At 49.3% G+C, this 20,997-nt stretch overlaps 1 protein-coding gene across 1 annotated transcript in view; it reads right to left on the bottom strand.

The window, feature by feature from the left end:
- Nucleotides 1-19,007, bottom strand: part of Duox1 (dual oxidase 1) — a 33,444-nt gene extending 14,437 nt beyond the window's left edge. Inside the window, exons 1-20 of the mRNA XM_032904094.1 lie at nucleotides 18,925-19,007; nucleotides 16,660-16,743; nucleotides 16,110-16,274; nucleotides 15,029-15,216; nucleotides 14,666-14,867; nucleotides 14,339-14,505; nucleotides 13,905-13,965; nucleotides 13,716-13,812; nucleotides 11,520-11,610; nucleotides 10,710-10,812; nucleotides 10,315-10,487; nucleotides 8,215-8,390; nucleotides 7,854-7,972; nucleotides 7,171-7,308; nucleotides 6,406-6,519; nucleotides 5,507-5,706; nucleotides 4,741-4,926; nucleotides 931-1,156; nucleotides 661-754; nucleotides 268-443 (exon numbers count right to left, since the gene is read on the bottom strand). Coding sequence (XP_032759985.1) covers nucleotides 268-443; nucleotides 661-754; nucleotides 931-1,156; nucleotides 4,741-4,926; nucleotides 5,507-5,706; nucleotides 6,406-6,519; nucleotides 7,171-7,308; nucleotides 7,854-7,972; nucleotides 8,215-8,390; nucleotides 10,315-10,487; nucleotides 10,710-10,812; nucleotides 11,520-11,610; nucleotides 13,716-13,812; nucleotides 13,905-13,965; nucleotides 14,339-14,505; nucleotides 14,666-14,867; nucleotides 15,029-15,216; nucleotides 16,110-16,274; nucleotides 16,660-16,743; nucleotides 18,925-18,982 — 2,818 coding nt within the window. The 5' untranslated portion in view covers nucleotides 18,983-19,007. The remainder of the gene's footprint in view (nucleotides 1-267; nucleotides 444-660; nucleotides 755-930; nucleotides 1,157-4,740; nucleotides 4,927-5,506; nucleotides 5,707-6,405; nucleotides 6,520-7,170; nucleotides 7,309-7,853; nucleotides 7,973-8,214; nucleotides 8,391-10,314; nucleotides 10,488-10,709; nucleotides 10,813-11,519; nucleotides 11,611-13,715; nucleotides 13,813-13,904; nucleotides 13,966-14,338; nucleotides 14,506-14,665; nucleotides 14,868-15,028; nucleotides 15,217-16,109; nucleotides 16,275-16,659; nucleotides 16,744-18,924) is intronic.
- Between the last annotated feature and the right edge of the window lie 1,990 nt (nucleotides 19,008-20,997).

Here is a 20,997-nt window from a genome sequence, read left to right as displayed (position 1 = left end):
CCCCCACTGCAGCAGCCAGGATACATTCATAAGCCCAGGGCTTTTGTCTTCTTGGGCCCCTTTCTCCATACAGATAAAAATAGATTAGCAGTATCATTTGATAATTGCATGGGTATAAAAGACTATAACCCACTAATCCATATCATGTAGTCGTTATTATATTGACTTTTCTTCTGTTTTTTAAATAAAGTATTTCTGTGGGCTCCTAAAAGGATATAGGAATTATACCGGACAAGTAAATTAGCTCCGATGACTGGGCGGCCCCACCTTTGACACAGAGCTGTGTGAATCGGAGATCGCTGTCGTGGTCGCGCAGCATGAAATGGAAGTCCTCCCAGGTCAGCTCCTCCTTGTCCTGGAAGCCCGACTCCCGGAACATGGACTCCACTACCTCAGCCAGCTGGTCCTTGGACAGGCAGTTGTTGGAGATCTCGATGAAGGACCTAGGGTTGGAAGCAGGTCCCAAGCCCAGACACAAAGGCTCATTGGCTTGCATAACAGAGTCCCAGCTAGCTGAATTCCAAGCCTCCTATTAGTTCTAGAAGGCTCCGGTTACAAAGATAAAGAGGATGCCCCCTACTTCCCCTTTATACTTCTGCTATCCCATTGATGGCCCCTTCCCCATGGCAGTCCCTGTCCTGCCCACTGGTGAGGACCAACCTTAGCATCCTAATGAACTCATCCTTGGAAATGAGACCGTTCCCATCAAAGTCATACATTCGGAACATGAGGCGAGACTTCTCCTCTGGGGAGCCTGGAAGGAGGGTTCTGTGAGGAGAGACCTACCCAACCTCTAGAAACCCTTTCTAGACTACCAGGCATCTGCCATAGTTGAAGACCAAGCCTCAGACTCTCCATCTCCAATAGGTCAGCCATACTTCAACATCAGTGCCCCACCCCTGTGTGGACAATTATTTTGTCCTTCCTCACCTTTCATGAAGACCACCAGGATATCCAGGAACTCCCGGAAGGACAGGTAGCCATTGCCGTCCTTGTCGGCCAGAGAAAACATGGACTCCACAAACATATCCTGGGGCTTGAGGCCTAGGGAGTCCGCAAACTCAGCTCTGCTCAGCTCGCAGGTCAGAGCCTCACGCACTTTTGTCGAAGAGTCCAGTGGCAGAGTCCCTGCATCTGCTTGATTGATGTCTAACACCTGCATTTAGGCAGCCCCAAAGGTGGTTGTTGGGGGCAAAGAGGATGCATCCTTCACTTACAGGTTGATGGGGCTACTTCCTGAGGCAAATATTTGTCCAGCACACCCTCCATAAGCAGCCCAGGCCTATTGGTAATTATATTTATACCACAGAGTTCTGGCCCTCTGACTTAGCTGCCTGAACCAAGTATGTATATTTGACCCAACCTGGGTATTTGGAGTTAGAACCAAGAGGTCCCAGATATGCTTTGAGGTGAAGACAATTGGTTCAGAGTCACAGGGGGAAGAAGAGTCAGGCCTTGTTTGCTGGCAGCTTTCTCTTCCGGATCTTCCCACCCCCCAAGCCAAAGACCCCACTTTGAGGTTCCTGAGACTATGTGAATCCTTCATGTCTGACTTACATCTCAAGGGTTTGGGAGAGGAGAATTCTTATTACGGGTCACCTCCATCGTACCCAGGGACTGCCCAGAAGGGAGCAGACGGAGAGGGAAGCAGTTAGGCCGCAGGCCACAATACCTGTTTTTCCTGCCTATCGACATCTGCTCAGTCCACACCTGACTGTGTTCTCATGAGGCAAGCATTGTAGCTTCAGACAAGGGGCTTTAGTGGAAAGAGCCTGGGGCTGGAGGTAGGAGACCTGGGTTCATGTCCCAACGCTGCACCTGTGCGCTACATAGCCTCAGGCACATCCCTTTGTTTGTCTGGGGTTCCTTTCCTCACCACCTCGCTTATCTCACAGGTTGTGATGGAAATCAGCAAGAGAGGCTGCAGAGGGAAGGGCGGCTATGGGGACAGTTGACAGTCCATTAAACTTCCAGAACAAGGTCTTCCCTCCATCCTGATGAAATCCCACCTGAGTGCAGATGCCCAGATCCTACTTGTGCCCAAGCAAGGAGCCCTACTCCATCAGTCGAGGGTCCCTTGTTTCTTGGGCAAACTCCACATTCAATTAGGTGGAGAGTTAAGTCTGACCCAGAATCCATGTGAATAGGCCCATTAAATGACCATATCCCATATGAATCCTCTCCCAGCTAGCCTCCTTTCTCCTTCTCAGACATTTATTCTTTCTCTCCCTTCTACAGTGCTTAGTTCTACTCACTCCTTTCTCCTGGGCCAAAACTCTTCCAACTTCCCTGGGCCAAAACTCTTCCAACTTGCCAATCTTACATCATGAACTTGCACCAGACTGAAAGCTTTTCTTCTCTAACATCACTTTTATAATCTTCATCCCTTACCAGTTCTCTGTGTGACTATCACCACCATCCCAACAGAATGATTAACTTGTTAGGTATGGCATGCATGCTGTATTCATGTCTACCCATAAGCCCCATGCTGGGGACAGAACCCAGAGTCTTACACATCCCAGCAAGAACTTTACCACCAAAACATGTCCACAGACATCGTTGGTTTTGAGACTGTAGCCCAGGCTGGACTCGAACTCCAAATCTCCCTGTTTCTCCTTTTCAGGGCTAGGGCTACAGCTGTATGCCACCATGCCTTCTACATTTAACCTTCCATCTCTACTGTTACCTTTATTTCTATCCAGGTTACCTCTATTTTCATACTAGATGGGGACAGCAGTCTTGGGATTTTCCCCCCTATCAGCTTTTTCCACTTCTTCCCGGCTGTTCTCAAAAGTGCACATGACAGATACTACATCTCCATGGTGCACTCCCCGAAAAAGGAATAAAGTATAGCTCTCAGGGGCCCCACAGTACTAGCTTGCCCTCCTTCTTTCCTGCCCATTGTCTCCCTGGGGTCTTACATCAGGAGTCAGGATTCAGATGGGTTGGGACATCTTCGCAGTAAATATGAGAAGAATTTAGAGACTGCCCTTGCAGAGGAAAACTAGCTCGAGGGGGCCTACAGACTCCTCAGAGCAGAGCACATCTTGGCGTCTGTGCCTTGATTTTCTGTATCTCCTCTGGGCTTCATTTCCTGCTCAGCTCAGGCACAAAGGCATGGGAATTGCTTAATGAGTGTCTCTCTGAAACCTGAAACCAGGGGCTGGAGAGGTGGCTGGGGGTAAAGAGCACATTCTTCTCTTCAAGGGGATCCGAGTTCAGTACCCAACACTCACATTAGGTTTCTCAGAAAGTTCACAACCTCTTGCCTGGCACTCAAGTCCCAGAGGGATGTGATAACCTCTGCCCTCTGCTGGCACCTACACTCATTTGTCCCTCGCCAACGTGGACATAGTTAAAAATAAGTCCTTTTGAAAAAGCAAAACAAAACACTCCCTGATGTCATTGGGGTGGGTGATCAGTCCTAAATTTACGTAATCTATCTCATCCCTTTTTTAAGGATGAAGACATCGAGAGGAGAAGTAACAAAGGTATTTTGCCACCAGACTTTACATCCTGTTCTAGACCCCTGAAAATCTCTAGTTGCTGCCATGCACCTGCAATCACCTTGGTCTTCAGGAACAGCAAGCAGAGCCTGCAGGCAGATCACCCTGTGATGGCATCACTCTCTAAACAGAAGCAGGTACTCCATGATAGGAACTGAGGCTACCCACATAAGCAAAATAATTCATCTTATGGGAACCAGAATGTTTCCCTAGTAACAGGGAATAACAGTCACTGGAGCCCACTTGCTGATCTAACACTGAAATACTAACCAACCAGACCATGGTTTGACTAAGATTAACCAACTCTGCGTGCCTCTAGGCCCCCTCTTCTGCCCTTTCCCTATATAACCCAGAAGTACTTGTCAGTACCCTCAAAGGCAGTGTGTAGATGTCCATCTGTCTTCCCAAAATGGCTATGTTGATTAGGTTCCTTCCCTGAGTAGCTACCATTACTTTGATTTGTGAGGCAAGTGGCTGAACCTAATCTGTTGGGACACACTCTTACCCCACACCTTCAGATCTGGCCTCTGGCCTAGGATTCCAGTAACATAAAAGGTTGGCCTAAATCTGGACAGACTTTTCAGCTGAGAATTCAAGCCTTGAGATCTGAGTGACCATCCCTCTGGCCTCATGGAGGAAAGCATGCCACCACAGATGCACGCGTGCACCTCCTCACACACCACACACACACACACACACACACACACACACACTCACACACACACACTCCCCCACACACACACACACACTCACACCCCACACTCCATACCACACACCCACACACACCCCACACACCACACACACACACACACACACACACACACACACACACACACACACACACACACACACACACACACACACACACACACACCACACACACACACACCACACACACACACACACCACACACACAAACACACACACACACACCACACACACCCACCACACACCACACACCACATACACACACACCATACACCACACACACACACACCCCACACCCCCACACACACCCACACACACACACACACACCCACACACACACACACACGCGCGTGGGCGCGCACACACACACACACACGCGGTCTCTCTCTCTCTCTCTCTCTCTCTCTCTCTCTCACACACACACACACACACACACACACACACACACACACACACACAAAACACACACACACACACACACACACACACACAAGCTTGCACACCAGAACCGATCCCATGAACACACCTGGGAGAAAAGGTGCCTGAAAAAGGTCTCCAGGAGGTGACCCCGCTGTTGCCTGGTCACCGCTGCCCTCATCAGCTCCTGCTCCCTCAGCTCCCACTCCTGGAAGCTCAGTCCATTCTCCTTCAGAGCTGCCCTGATGTTTTCCACCAGTGCCTGCCGTTCCTCCTCCATGTTAAACAACAGCACCTTTGAAGGTAGCAAGAGCAGAGGCAAACGTGTCACAGCCTCTAAAGGAACGTGTTTCACATGGAACACACAAGGGGTCATTGGTATGGCCTTGCGAACGACAAGATTATCTTTCATTTACAAGGAGAGAAAAGGTGCTTTAGTGAGCCATATTCCACACTGGAGAAAAGCTGGGGGCATTGGAGCATAGGGTGGAGTGGACCACAGGTAGTCAGAACCCATGATCAGCTTCCTGTCTAACTCCCCTCCAAGTCCTGATTTGGATGTAAAGTGAATAAATAAATTAATTAGTGGGAAGAAAAGACAAAGAAAATCCTCTAGTGTCTGAAATAATAGAATAGGAAAGAGAGAACCCAGGTTCTTCTAGGAACTCATGGCTAGGACGTATAACCAAAGAAGGAGGCTGCCAGCTGCTGCCAGGGTGTGAGGAGACCATGTAAACCAGCAGATCCAGAACAGGACAGACATGTTCAAATTTATCTCTCTATCAGGTACTACATCTGGGGACTAGAAGCCAAAAACCCTGTCTCCTGGCTCAGTGTTCCTTTCCCTTTACTTAACTGCCTCATTTGGGCCATACCAGGTCGTACTCCTTGGGGATCTTGAGCAGCAGGGTGCGGCGTCCACGGTTGCTGGACAGGATGAGGTTGACCTGCTGTGGGGGCCGCAGCTGGATGGTACGGAGCACAGTGAGCCTGCCATCCACGACTCGGATCTGTCCAGGCTGTAGGTGCACAAGCACTGGCCTACAGGGTTCCTTGCGGCCCTGCCACTCCAAAGCTGGGAAGCAAGAGATGGGGCTGGGTCAGCTGGGGTGCAGAAGAATACATAGGGAGGGAGGAGAGAGAGAGAGAGAGAGAGAGAGAGAGAGAGAGAGAGAGAGAGAGAGAGAGAGAGAGCAGCAACTTGACCCCTCCCTGGACTCTGAGGGTCATTCTCTCCTCAACAGTTCTGCTGTTCCTCTAACCCACAAGGCAGATAAGGGCCACTGTGTCCTGAGTGTTTGCTGGGTGCTCACGGTAGTGCTTTGGATTAGCTATTAATGTTTCTTCACAACCTAAGATCTAGGCAATGTTAGGGTTTGCTACTTTACAGATAAGAAAAGACAGGTTTACACAATCTGCCTAAGGTCCAACAGCTAGTCCACAGCAGTGGAGCCAAGATTCCAATCTTGCTTGACTTCAGAACTTCATTAATTAGTCCTGTTGCCTGCAATTCCAGCACAAGATGCCGCAAAACCATTCAAGACTTATGAATCATAGCCCTTTGAGATGAAGGCAGGGTATTATGACTCTTCTACTCCGTTGCATTCCATTTATTTAGGATCATTGGGAGGAGCTTTGCAGCTTGGAAAACTGCAGACCCATAGTGTTCCCCAACCTGCCCAGGCTTCACCTACAGCTCTGGGAATGAGGGTCTTTTCTCTTGGATTTCTAGGATGGGGGTAAGGATCATAGCCCTGGCTACCCCCAGGCCTACCTTCCACTCCCCCTACAAGCTTCTCGCACATGATGCTCTGGCGGTCTTGTCTCTGGAGCCTCTTGAAATTCCTCATCCGAAGCCGGGCAACAATCCAAGCACTGAGGAGGCTGACTGGTGTGAGAGTGGAGAAGGATGTTCAGGGAACAGTGGTCATCAGAGAAAGAAGTCACTCCCTTCTCAACTCTTTTCTTAGGAAGAGCACCTACCATTCCTACCTTCTGAGCCTCCTGATGCCCAACTTTCAGATTGCGAGGCTCCGTGGAGGGAGCACGTTGCAACCCATGGGAAGCTCTGGGTAGTGTCTAAAATATCAGCCACCATTGCTTCCATTACTCAAGCCTCTTCCCAGCCAGAAACTAAGTCCAGATTCCTCAAGCCACAAGCTAAACGCACCATACCAGGCTGCCGGGCCACCCACACACAGCCATATCATGCTCCTGTTCCAGAAACTGTGTCTGCCCTAGCTCTGCTTCTCAACTGAGGATTTGTCTCTCCTAGCTCCTAGGCTGGCAGGCTCTCACAAACAGGACTCTTATGGATTCGGGACCAAGCTGGGCTGGGGGCATCCAGATCAGGAAGGCAAATCTCCCTGGAGTTCGCTTATCTGCAGCCAGACACCTTACCCTCCCCTAATGCTTTTCTCACCACCCAGAAGGACAGCATTCTGCATCGTTTGTTGTTATTGCATGAAGACAACCCCAGCCCACCCCCTAGATTACACCTTTCAATAGCCCCACCTTGCCCACTCCATTACTCTCCTACCTAAGGGGAAGCAGCAAAGGGTCCCAATGGTGAGTCCGAAGCCAAATCCACTCCCCTTGAAATAGTCCCGAACGAAGAGGGGGGCACAGGCTGGCAAGCCCTGGGTGCTGAGCTGACTTGGCTGTGGACAGGGGTCTCCTGGGGAGGAAGTCAGAATACTCAGTACGATGACACAGTCTGGCACAAGGTCCCTGAGGAGGGTGCTAGCAGAGAAGGTGGGGGTGATCTGGGAACTAGAGAGGACGGGACTGTTTACCCCTGTCATTGCTGTAGTATGATGGCATTTGCCCATGTGGATAGCAAGCAGGTCCCAGCATGAACCTCGAAGTCTCTAACCCTGCCCGCCCTGCCCCCACATCTTTTTTCAGCTGCAGTGGAATATAATATCCTTTACCCTCATTTGCCCTCTGACTACCACTCCCAGCCCCATCCAGGTCCATCTGAATGTAAGAATCTTCCTCCCTTTGAGAGAGTTGGCCCTGCCCCCAATTCATCATCTACTAAGCTTGTGAAAAGGGAAACTGTATGTGGCAACCCTGGCACCTAGAACCAAATTTCTCAAGTGCAGAACCCTAGTTCACACCACACTTGGAGTGGTCATCCAGCCACATCAAACCAAGCCTTCAGTTGAGAAAGGACAAGACTGGACCAACGTCCCCTCCAACTACCTCTAGGTAACTTACCTGCAAGCCAAAAGAAGACACTGGGCTGTAGGGCACTGGGGTCCACATTGGTGACAGCCACTAGAATATCCCGTAGGGAAGTGTTTCGGATCTCTTCAATCTCTTCCTTAGAGAACAATCTGGGCAGAGGAGAGGTGGGGGAGCTGTCAGGGTTAAGGAGAGATTTAGGACCTCACACTCAGGTGTCCCATGGGAAACAGTCCCTGGTCCATAGCTGTTTGTAAGAGCCTGCCAGCCCCGGGAGCTGTCAGAGACAAATCCTCACTTGAGAGACCCAGAGGGGCTGGAACAGAAGCCCATGAGGTTGTGTAGGGCCAAGCAGAGGGCCTGTGGTCCACTAGATTCTAAGACACAGCCTCACCCATTTCTGTTGTTTTCAAACCAGTAGCGGTCACCATCTCGTAGCCTGACAAACTGGTCAAGGACAATAGCACTGAAAAGGGGTCCAGGGTCTCCGTGGCTCTCCAGAAGCCCCCCAGCAAGTAACTCCAGCCGGGACAGATCCTGATTGTACAGGGCAGCCGTGGCCTCCAGCACCTGGAACAGAGGTTATTTGAGAGGACTCAGCAACCAGGCTGGGCAGAGAGACAGCTCCAGGCATTAGCCCCTGGGCCAAAAACAACAAATGACCTCTATGAGACCACATTCCTAGAGAGTACTTATTACACCCCAGGCATTGCTCTGGGCGCTTTCTGTAAGTTAACTGATTTTCAGGAAGCTTTCCGCAGATTCCAATTCCCGTTTTATGAAGACAAACAAAAACTGTCTGTTCTCCCGGTAGTTTCTTGATGTGGAACCTGAGTCAGACTGTGAAAGCTTGAATGTCTGAATGATACTATAAAAGGCTTCTATCCTTAGAGTTAAAAAGAACTTCAAACAACTAAGTCTCTAGCAATTTGTGGTCACAGTTGCTCACATCTGTAATCCCAGCACTGAGAAAGTGAGGCAGGGGATCACCACGCATTCGAGTGAGAGTATTAAAAAAAAATCTGACTCTCCTTTGTTGTTTGTTTTGAACCAGAGTCTCACTCTGCAGCAGGCTGGCCTGGAACTGAGGTAACTCCTGCCTCTGCCTCCCGTATGTTGGGACAGAGATATGGGTGTCTCTGATACCTCACCCACTTCCAGAGTTTTCTACTCTGCTTTTAATTTAATTTAAATTTTTAGTGTGTGTGTGTGTGTGTGTGTGTGTGTGTGTGTGTGTGTGTACACTGTGATGCACATGTAGAGGCCAGAGGATAACTTTCAGGAATTGGTTTACCTTTCCACCGTGAGAATCCTAGGGGGAATCAATCTTGGGTTTTCAGGATTGGCAGCAAACACCAGCCAAGTCATCCTGACACCTCCTGTTCTTTACTTGTATCTAAGTCCCTGATCAGATTCATTCCAATGACTCCTAACTGGAGCCAAAGACTTGTTCCTATTGACTTGTCTCAAGATATTTATGTTGATGTAGATTTTTTTTATAAGTTTGTAACTTATACACCAAGTTAATCCAGTGGGATTTGTCCTTTGACTCTGAAGGCCCAAGTTCAGTATATATGTATTAACTATCTGTTGCTTACCTCACACACTTGGTAGGCATTGCTTTTGTTACTCTTAACAATCCTATAGTGGTTATTGTAGGTCCTTGACTCAGGAACAAGCTGTGTTTCTTTGTAGTAATAATCCAGCCGCCTTCACCCCTAAGTTAGCTGTTACACCCTAAGCTAAGCCCTGAGACCATTGTATGAATTACTTTACGGGAGGAGCAAGGAGAGTTATTTCTTGAGTCGGCGTCTCCTGTTGCCTGGGCTAGCCTGGAACTTGCTGGCCTTGAACTCCTGAACCTCCTGCTTTTGTCTCCAAATACTAGAATTACAGGCATGAGACACCATGCTCGGCATAGCACTTCCTTATAATAAGCCTGTTGGGTCTTTCCTGTAACCCTACAGTAGAGGCGAAATGCAATGTACTGGGCACACGATTGTGCAAACTCCTCTCTGCCTAGATGACTGTGCCAAGATGACTGTGCCAAAATGGTAAGGCAATCAAACTCAGTCTATTGATGAGCAGACAATGCTAGTTGCTTACAAGGGATAGTTCAGAGCATAGCAGCCTTCTTCAGGTAAAGCAGCTAGGATATCAATACTTAGAACATCACTTGTTCCTAAATCAAGGACGATTCCCACTGTAGGATTGTTGAGTAAGAAAATAAATGCCTACCAAGTAAGTGTGTGGCAAGCAACAGATAGTTAATACATATCTACTAGACCTGGACCTTCAGAGTCAAAAGGCAGATCCTGCTGAACTTGAAACCTCTTGACTCGGTGTACAAGATTGCAAAAAATGGCCTGCATGAGTTTTGTTCTCTCACCAAGTGTTAGTCTCTGGTACCCATGTTTTACTATTCATCTTCCCTGTTTGGGCAATGTGCCCAGGCCCTTCCCACCCATCCCTCTGGGTCCTGACCCTTCCTCACAGTGCCATTGCTCCTCGAGAGTGCAGGGTTGATGTCCTGCCAGTGGGAAACGGGAGGCAGGCCCAGTGCCTCCCTGGCTTTGGTGTATGAAGGTAGGCCTAGATCCCGGCCCCTCTGCAGGCAGCTGGCCAGGTAGTCTGTACGGGAAAACTTCAGTGGTCCAGGCCAGAAATCTGAAAAAGAAATGCTAAAGGGTTGGAGGGAGTTGAGGGCCATCCATGCAGCCTCCAGCCCAGACCACTCTAACCAATCCCAGAAATATCTGAGCCATGGAGAAGGAACCATGATGAGTAGATCAGAAATTCTCTCAGCCCTGAGAACTCCTCCCTGCCTGTCTCTGCAGGTCCAGCAGGATCTCAGAAGTTCACAGCCTGCAGGACCAGCCTCAGGCTCACCTTGCACATCCTCAACGACTACGTGGTCCTCTCTCTCAGCAATCTGGGAGGCCATGCCCAGCAGCAACGCATCCACATCTGCAGCCCTTTGTAGCTTGGGGTGCTTAAGGAGTAGAGAGAGAGAGTAAGACAGACACGGCTAAGGGACCAGAGTTTGAGTGCCTGGCTCCCTCATCTGCCACATCCTTGAGCCTGTCATGCTCATAGCTCCTGGTGAGCATTTCTCAACTTCAGGTTAATTCTGCACTCATGGTACATGATATTCCCACCCAAAGCTGATGTGTTGGAGCACAGGGGTTTTTAAACTTTTATTCTCTCCTAGGAGATTTGACAATATGATTGGCAAGGACACTAGAGCATCTGGATGCTCATTTTTGCTCTTCCATTAACCAGTTGTGTGGTACTGCAGAAGTCACAGGACCTGACTGAACTTGCTCTTCTCCTCTTACTAGAAGAGAAACCCAAGCGAGGGGTGTATATACCCCATGGTCTAGCAGTTATCTAGGTGGGATGGCATAGCTGGATGCTCCAAAGCCTCCAGAGGCCCAGCATTGTCAAGGGAGACACCTAGGGGGAACAGTAAATGTGGAACCACACCTGAACACATAGTTCCCTCCCCTCTTGTCTCTCATATGCAGCCCTTGGGTGAGGATAGGGGTTTGGCCTTTGACCATGTCCCCAAGCTGGTCCCTTCACTCTAGCCCATCAAAGCTGCCTACTTCAGCCCTAGTGTCCCCCTCCCTCACACACACAGACACATACACATGCACACATGCATTTATCAATCCAATTTTTATCTCCACCTCTGACCTCTCGACTCCAGTAGCTGTTGCAAACTCGGAGAGCTCCAGAGACACTTGAGTTACGATTGGCAATCCCCTGGAAGTGGCAACTGGCATTCCTAAAAGGCAAGGAGCAAGAATGGTTACTGAGACCACGGGCCCTAATGCCAGGTATCAGCTTTGGCTTGCAAGACTTCGGCCGGGGGTCCCAGGCTATAGCCTTCCTTGTCTGCTGTGTAACCAAGACCTTGGTAGTTACTGAGCATTTTGACTTTTGGAAGGTTCTTACCTCCCATCTGACCACGTATCTGAAAATTTGACCATTAAAAAAAATCTACACCCACTATCTCCAATACACCCAGAAAGAAAGCATTCTCACAAACAGAGGTCCTTTGGTGGCCACTGGAGACTGTTCTAAGACCCTTACTGGTACTAAATCCATGGATGCATATATATTCTTTATGTAAAATGGCATAATATTTGCCTAACAATCTATGCACATCAGCCCATACAGTAATCTTGGAGTCTTTGTATGTATGTTTGTATACACACACACACACACACACACACACACACACACACACACACACACGTTTGATATGGGTTCAGGCATATGTAGAGTCCAAAAGTTATGCTCAGGTATCAGTCCTTGGAAGTTCTCCACCTTGTTTTGTTTTGTTTGCTTGTTCCTTTGTTTGTCTTGAGGGTATTTCACTGGCACCTGGGACTTGATAATTAGGCTGGGCTGACAAATCGGCCAGCCCAAGGGATCTACCTGTTTCTACCATCTCAGCCCTGGAATCATCTGTCTTCCTATAGGATGTTAGAGATGGAGCCCTTGAACTAAAGTCCTTGTGCTTAAGTGGCAAATGCTTTACTAATTGAACTATCTCCCCCATCCATATTCTTATAATACTTGATATAACATAAATGCTCTCTAAATAGCCAGTAGATTTTATTATTTCTGGAAGAATGGCCCTAAAACATCTACATTTTCAGTACAGAAGGAACTTTTTCAGATACTTAAAATCTGAGGTTGACTGGGTAGGTAGGAAGCCTGACATATAATAGCTTTCCTACATAGTTACACACACACACACACACACACACACACACACACTTTTATTATGTACATATCATTTATATATTTCTATTTATATGTATGTGTAGTCTCTATTTGAGAGAGGGTCTCGGGTAATCCAGACTGGCCTTGAATTCTCTGTGTAGTAGAGAATATCCTGTTCTGATTCCATCTGCTGGGATTAGAGACTATAAACATGCACTACGTTCTTTGGGTTTTTGTTTGTTTGTTTGTTTGTTTGTTTGTTTGTTTTTTATCAAGATGAAGTTTTCCATTTTGCCTACACTGGCCTTCTGAACTCAAGCTAATTCTCTCACATCATCCTTCTGAGCAGTGAAATGACTTTAAGGATATACGCCACTGCCCGCAACGATATAAACATACACATTGATGGCTTGGGTTTTTGTTTGTTGTTGTTCGGTTTGGTGGAGTGTTTTTGTTTTTATTTAAGACAGGTTTTCTTTAGCTCTGGCTGTCCTGGAACTCACTCTGTAGAGCAGCCTGGCCTTAAACTCAGAGATCCTCCTGCCTCTGCCTCCTGAGTGCTGGGATTAAAGATCTAAGCCACAGACTTCTGTGGTGGCGCATGCCTTTCATCCCAGCACACTAAAGGAAGAGGCAGGTGGATGTCTGTGAGTTTAAGGGCAACCTGGTTAACAAAAGGGTCCAGGACAGGTCTCAATTTAAACTGAGAAACCCTGATCAAAAAACAAATGAACAACAACCAAAAAAAAGGTGTGCGCCACCACCACCCAGCTACATACACACATACACACACTTTTTTAAAAAGAACATAAACAATTTTCTTTTGATCAAATGTGCACTTCTGTAATCAAGCTACATGGGAGGCAAAGGCAAGAGAATCTTAACAAGTTCCTGGCCAGCCAGGGCTACTCAGTCCTGTCTTGAAAAGCCATCAACCACATGCATACAAGCAAATCACACAATCGTGGACTACAGACAACCAACACCATGCACAATGAATGGTCTATTTAAAGACAGACCACCTTTCCCCTCCATTTTCACCATTCTGTCTAGAAACTAGCTGCTTCCAATTGGTGTAATCCTGTCTGAGGGCTCCAGAAGACAGATTTTTATCAATAAGTGGGTCTAAGATACAAATATATGAGCTTCCTCTCCTACCTCATGTAGACCCCAGGGGGCACCATGGTAGAGAGGAACTGCTCTGAGGCCACCACGAACTCTGGGGAGATGCTGGGGTCCAGAAATGGATGGTATCCTGAGGTAAGAAGAGAAATGGACATATTAAGGCCTTAAATCCATACTAAAAGACACCTGGCAATTTGTCAGTCCCCCTCCTCAACCCCTTACCTGGATACTCTGGGGGCGTTTGCTTCAGGAAGCTGGGCAGCCACTCATACATGGCAATGTTCTGAAGATCAAGAGATAAAAAGACATGTGCATGGGACTGGGCCCCGAGGAAGAGGCCCAAGGAAGGCCCATTGAGTAGACATGAGGACCAGCAAAGGTTGGTCATGGGAGAAAAACCTTTAAAACAACAGCATCAAGTGGTAGGCTCTTCACAGAATTGACTAAGGAGAGAGATGTTAAGTAATGATCAAATCCAAAATTATCTGGCATAAACAGAGTTTCCTCTCTATAATGTACAGTAGTCTTTTCTACACATTAGCTTTCCCTGAAGGAGAGCCCTATTAGAAAGGGGTATACAGGAAAGGGGCGTTGTCCAGGACCAGGGAAGCTTTGTTGGGGGAGCAGAGTCGCCCTGGACCCGTGGCAAGACTCACCTGGTAAGTGGCAATGACCCTCTTGCGAGCATGCTGGAACAGCTCCTCATCCCCCCAGTGTGGGTGCTCCTGCGCCAGCCTCTTGGCACACAGGTTGTGGTAGCGAAACCACAACAAGCCCAGTGCCTGCAGAAAGGGCTCCCTGTTCCCGCGCTGGGCCCCGAAGGCTGCATCCATGGGAGGAAGCAGGACAGGAGATGGGCAACAGCTTGAGCCAGGGGAGCCCAGACCCACAGGCAGACCCCCTCCTCCAGTACCCACCCCCCACCACCAAGCAGCCTGGTGCCTCCAACCCTAGCCCTCCTGCCAGGACCCCCGCAGCCTCACCATACAGCCCCTGTGGCCCGCCCTGCCCCGTGGCGGGGTCTGGTGCCATCCACATGAGCAGAGAGTTCTGGGAGTTCCGCGGGAAAGCAGGGTCAGGGCCAGAAGCCAGCTGTCCTCCAGAGAAGCTCCTCAGAGTGTCGCTCCAGGAATGAGAGGAGCCATAGATGGCGCTGCCATCTAGCCAGCCGGTCACCTGGTTGGTCTGCAGGGACGAGCAGGGTTAGGAGAACCAGGCAGATTCTTGCTGGTGGGCGAGAGGCTCATCCTGCCCGGCCTTCCCAGCCAGACCCCAGGCCTCCAGCAGATCCCGCCTCAGATCCCCTCCAGCCCTCTGCCCTCCTGCCTTTGGCTGCCTGGCCTCACCAGGTCCCGGGGGTTGCTAGGGCTCTGTCCAGTGCTGCGGTCCCAGCGGCTCCTCTGAAAGGGCAGCACCACGTTCCCGCGTTTGTCAGGGTCGAACACTGGGTCCCCACGTGGGATGTAAATGTTGAGGAACTCTGCGGGGCAGCCTGGTGTTTCCACACTCACCAGGTCTGAGAGCACGTGGTAGCCTGCCCATAGTGCAGGAGGTTTTGTTAGGCCAGCTTGGGACCATGCTCTTCCCCGCCTCAGGTATGGAGTCCCCAACACCCCTACCCCATACTCGAAGCTTCAGAATAGTCATCTCCTATTATGGGCAAGTCCAAGCCCTGACCTCCACATTCCCTCCTGATTCTGTCTCTCCTGGCCTGCCTGTGCCTACACCTGCTCTAAGATGTTGTCATTGTCAGTTTGGCGTTCTCCTTGGTAACTGGGAGGTGTTTCGTAGGCAGGGTTGTCAGCACCAGCTCTAACATGCAGCTGGGAACCTCCCTGGAGGCCTGCAGCCAAGCAGGAAGTCACATGGGAGCTAGCATGGACACCCAATATTGCTCGTAGGAGCCATCATTGCTGGAGGACTAACCCCTTGCCACGGAACTTGTGACCCCCTAACGATCCCATAGTGTCCTCTCTGCTGCAACTAGAACCCTTCCTTCTCCCCTTATGTTCTAGGAGCCACAGTGTTCCAGGGACGATCTATCACAATCTGTATCACAACCCTCCCCTCAAATGGAAGGACACCCTATTCCTCTCCATATTCTCTACCAGTACAAGGAAGATTCATGTCAGACCTCACTTCGGCATGCCCCACCCCCATCTGCTTTATTCCTATCCTTTTTAATGACTTCCTCTTCCATCTCCCACGCCCACCTCTGATCCTCCATAGTATCTTGTCTCATCCCCTGATTCCTTAGGCACTGAGGTGTCCAGCTGACACCCCACCCCCACCCCAATGGCTCCTCCAGAGGCTGAGGTTCCCTGTAGCGTGTAGTTTTGTCATACCGCTTTTGTTCCTGGCTGGTCCCACACTGGTAAACACAGATTCCTGATCAAAACCTCAGAACCACCCCGCTACAGCTCTCACCGAAGAAGACACCCAGGACTGTACGGTTCCGAAGAGACGGCTGCCCTGCGGGACCTCTCATGACCCTGTTGCTAAGGTGTCGGGGGTTAGGCAGGTAGGGTTCTCTCAAGGGCTGGTACACACCATCTGCATAGCTGGCCGGAACGAGGCGCTGCAGCCGAGAGCCTGGCATAGGAGAGGTAAAGACAAGAATGAATCTCAATTGTGTGTGTGTCTGCCTGCCTGTCTGTCTGTCTGTCTGTGAATGTGAGTACATGTGCCTGCAGAGCATCAGAATGCCCAGACCCCAAGTTACAGGTAATTATGAGTTGCTGGAAATGTGTGCAGGGGTCTGAACTCAGGTCTTCTGTTAGAGCAGCACTGTACTCTAAACCACTTAGCAATCTCCGTACCTCACGAGCATTCTCGACTTCCCCTGTCCCTCCACACATTGAACCCTAAAGCCTTAGATGTTGGCAGCTTTCAGTGAGACGAGATAGCCTCTTGCCACACTTGCCGCCCTGACTCCCCGCTGGTGAGCACCACGCTGGCCCTTGGACTGTGCCCTCACCTTTGCTGCCCCATCTGTGCTCCATGAGGTTGTTATACCATCCATCAAATCGCTGGACCTCCCAAGAAACGGAATTCTGAGCTCCTGGGGGAAGATAAAGAAAGGGAAGAAGGTAACTGGGTAAGTGCACGCAGCGGGAGACCAAGCAGGCCACAAGGGAACTTGTGATTCTGTGATTCTGTGATTCTAATAAGAGGGAGAAACAAGGGCGAAGTATTTTCTAAACTCAAGCCTACTTCAAGGCACGCAGTGAGGAAGACTCCTAGAGTGGAAGATGGTGCATCAGTGTGCAGTGCCTGCTGACCTCGGATAGGAGAGAAAACAGTGGCAATCCAGAGGAGGAGGCAGAAGCGTGGAGTCTCCTCATGTCTCAAGTCCCCGGGAGACACACCAGGACAAACATCATCTCCAGCCCTCAGACACCTACCACTTGGAACAAGAACCAGCCACACCCTATAACTGGGAAGGACAAGTCATTCTGTGACCCATCACTGGGCAGGGGCAATGGGAAGAGGGGCTTGGCCTTTCCTACTAAGCAGAGCCCCAAGGCAGGGGCGTGTTACTGCTACTCTACCTTGGTCTTTTTGCCAGTTTCTTGGGTGAGACCAAGGACTGATCCTGTGAATGACGTTATTCCATCCTCCTTTGGAACATCTTGTCACTCATCTCATTCCTGTTCTTTTTTCTTTTTTTAAAGATTTATTTATTTTATGTGAATGGGTGTTTTGCATGCATGTATGTCTAAGTACCACATGATGTCCAGAAGAGGACTACTGATCCCTCAGAACTGGAGTTATGGACAGTTATGTGCTGCCGTGTCAGTACTGGGAATTGAACCCAGGTCCTCTGGACAGCCAGTGCTCTTAACTGCTGAGTCTTCTCTCCAACCCCAATTCCTGTCTATGATGCTACTCTAAAAACTCACAGCTCAAGAGGAACCCTCAGCTGTTGGGGGAGGAGGAGAGGTTGCTGAGGAAGCAGGACAAGAAGGACTAGAATCCTCTTGGCCAGTAGATTAGGTGACCAGCCAGACACGTTCCCCTAAAACACAGCTAGATTACTTTTCTACTCACCTGAGAAAACAGAAGAAAGCAAAAGGAGCCCCATTGCTCTGAATGTCCTCAGACCAAAGACAGGATTTTCAAGATGTGGGTGATGTTTGCTGTCACTGACACATACAGACACTCATCAAGAAGGAAAATGACTTCACCTGGCTAGGATCTAGGGCAGTAGGACACACACACACACACATACACACACACACACACACACACACACACACACACACACGACCTCCAAAATAAGATGAGCAGTAGCAGGCCAAGGGCAGTAACCTTTGGAGAGAGTATATCTTGGGGATAAGAGGCACAAACTGGGAGAGAAAATGAAGCCTCGAGAAGGGAAAGTACTGGAAAGAACTGAAATGTGAGTGGTTTTAGCAAGGGAGAAGTGTGAAGTCCACATCAGTATCTCGACATTGCCAACCAGGAGGGTCATCTGCATTTATCATCTCCCAAGGTGCAAAAGACTTTCAAGGTTTGTTGTTGGTGCTTGTTCTGAGACAGTCTTAAGTAGCCCAGATTGACCTTGAACTCATATACTGGAGGATGACCTTAAATTAATCCTCTTGCCTCTACCTCCAAAGTGCTGGCATAGCTACCATACCCAAACAGAAGCCTGCTCCTTTGAACCTAACCTGTAATATCATGTGTCCTCTCTCCTCAGAGCCCTACACTACAGGGGACAACCACTGATTCTAAAGCTCTCAGACCTCCAAAGCTGGGATTGCTGGGGGTTATATTGTGTTCTAATGAAATTATTTTATTTTGTGCTTTATTTTTTCAACATTGGGGATGAAACCTAGGACCTCATATGTGCTGTGCAAATGCTTTACCACAAAATTATATCCCCCGTTCCAAGATCATTTTATTTTAAAAACATTGGTGAGTCCTTTTTAGCATTGGGTCCAATTTTACTCCAGGAAGCTTTATTGTCCTAGATGTCTATTCAGTCTTTCCTATTTCACGTCAGGAGAACTTGCCTCATAAACAAGACAGAAGACGGAGGAGAGAGAAAGGGACCCACACTAGAAACCATTTTCATTCTATTGTCTGCCCATTTACTCAACAACTAGGAACAAGTGCCTGGTATATACAGGGTACTATATCTGTGGGGGATGCAGAAATGATTGACACATCTTTGGAAAAGGCCAGAGGACCTTGGTTCCTCTGATCCTATGCAGCTCTTCCTCTAATCTGTACTCACCCAAAGAAGCCAGCGTCCCAAAAAGGAGGATCCAGGCCAGAGCTGAGTAGACTGCCATGATGAAAATGGTAATGGGGGATGAAATGTTGAAATACTTCAAAACAGAGTCCTAGAACAACAGAGGGTAGAAGGATGAACCCTGGGTATTTAAGAGGATCATGATAAGGTGAGGCCCCTAAGAATCAAGACTGGGGAGTTGGATTTGGGGAACAAAAAGAAAGAGACTCACTCTCTCAGAAGGTCTTTAGTTCATTCAATAAATAACTGACCAACACACGATATGTACGGAACTGACCTCAACTCTCGAGTCAGTGAGGAACAGAACAAAGACCACCCTGCCCTTGTGAACTTTAGTGTCTGAGTATCTGAACACCCTTGCTGTGGCCCAGCTGCCCACAGAGGCTGCTCCATAGCCAGAGCGCAGCATGGGAAGAGGAAGCTGAGGGACTCAGCCAAGGTCTCAGATCTGCTGTTCATCTTCTGTGGGATCTGAGGTAAACCAGTTATCTCATCCAACCCTTATCATCCTCTCCTAGCCAAGGTGGGGAGCGTGCCAGAACTGTTCACTCTACAGCACGATCAGAGTCTGACAGGAGGTTGAGGTTGAATCCAAGCCAAGAAGACTGACAGGTGTAATGCAAATTGGACAGAGGCTGAGGCGTGACTCTGACTCCCTTGAGAAAACTCAAGTGGAATATCACACCAGCGGCTTGTGTTTCAGTCCTGCCTTCCAGAGGCCAACACATAGGACCACAGGTAAACAGAGGCAGCAGGGGACTCAAGTCAGGACTCCTCTGGCAAAATGTCACTGGAGATGTCCTAAAGATAGCCTGAAGATTGGAGGCAGGATGGTGAAAGACACATGCTCAGAGAAAGTCCCATCTGCAGCCGGGGCATCTGAATGAGCTATCTAGTTGAAGATGAGAACCCAGCAGGTGACCTCACCCCACCCCCATCTCCTACTAGACAAGTGTGAAAACCCTGCCCAGCCCCCAACTCAGGATTCCATCTATCTAGAAGTTCTTTGGAGCTGGGATCTAGAGAACAGAAGCTAGTGTGTTCAGGGTGGTAGAGTGACGGGCCATGGTCGTGCTTCCCTAATCCAAATAGTTTGACCTCCTTTCCCTTCCAGTCAAGTCTTCAGGAGCCTGGACTCCAAACGTAGATACATCATTCCATCCCTAACACCCTGTAGGCTTTCAGGCTAGACTGTGGGGACAAACTCAGGAGAGTGGCCATGCCAATAACCTCTCTCTGAGTAGGTAGCCCTTAACAGTTTACACAGCCACTTGGGTGTGGTAACTTCCCAAACAATCTGGAAATGAAGGCTCAACTCCAGGACAATGAAGCCCCAGGCAGTGGCAGATCTGGGAGAGTTACAAGTTTGTCTGTTTCTTGTCCACATGGCCATTTTCCCCAAATCAGAGTCTTAGAATTCTGTTGGCCCCGAGGTGGGAAGGAGAGGGAGATGAGTTAAAGCCAGAGATTCCAACCAGAAGACCCAGGGAGTAACTGTATACTGAAGACCAACAAAGTCTCCTTGGCATGATGCGCTCGCTGGTGCCAAGAAACCCTCTAGGCCCAAACAAACTAGGTCACTCAACGTTCTCAGGACCAGTTGACCCTGGTTTCTCAAAATGTTGGTGTGCTGAGCTCCCGCCTTAGCAAGGTCCCTTTTAGTCTCTGGGGAAAGATTGTAGGTGCACGAGGCTACCATTCCCATTCCGAAGAAAAGGAGGCCCACCCTTTCCCCACTGTCCCCACTCCTAGAGCCCTCTCCCTGGGAGCACCCACTTCCATGGGCCAGGAGAAATGTTCTGGGATCTGACCTTAGCTTCTGGTCGTCCCAGCCTGGGACTGCGGATAGGCTCCGGGCTGTCTCCGGGTTCGCTGTAGCCCGCTCGGTTCTGGCAGCTTCTCCAGCTCTGAGTCGGGGCGGGCGGGGCTGGGGGGGGGTGAAGAGCGGACAGCGCGTCCCAGCTTTGGGGCGGGGCACAGTAGGGCGGGATAGAGGCTAGCGCGGGACCCGCGTGAAAGGGGACCGGAGCATGAAAGGTGAGACCGTGTAGGATG

Source organism: Rattus rattus, chromosome 5 (genome assembly GCF_011064425.1).
Source record: "Rattus rattus isolate New Zealand chromosome 5, Rrattus_CSIRO_v1, whole genome shotgun sequence".
Taxonomy (NCBI): Eukaryota; Metazoa; Chordata; class Mammalia; order Rodentia; family Muridae; genus Rattus; species Rattus rattus.
This window is presented reverse-complemented; position numbering and strand designations above follow the sequence as displayed.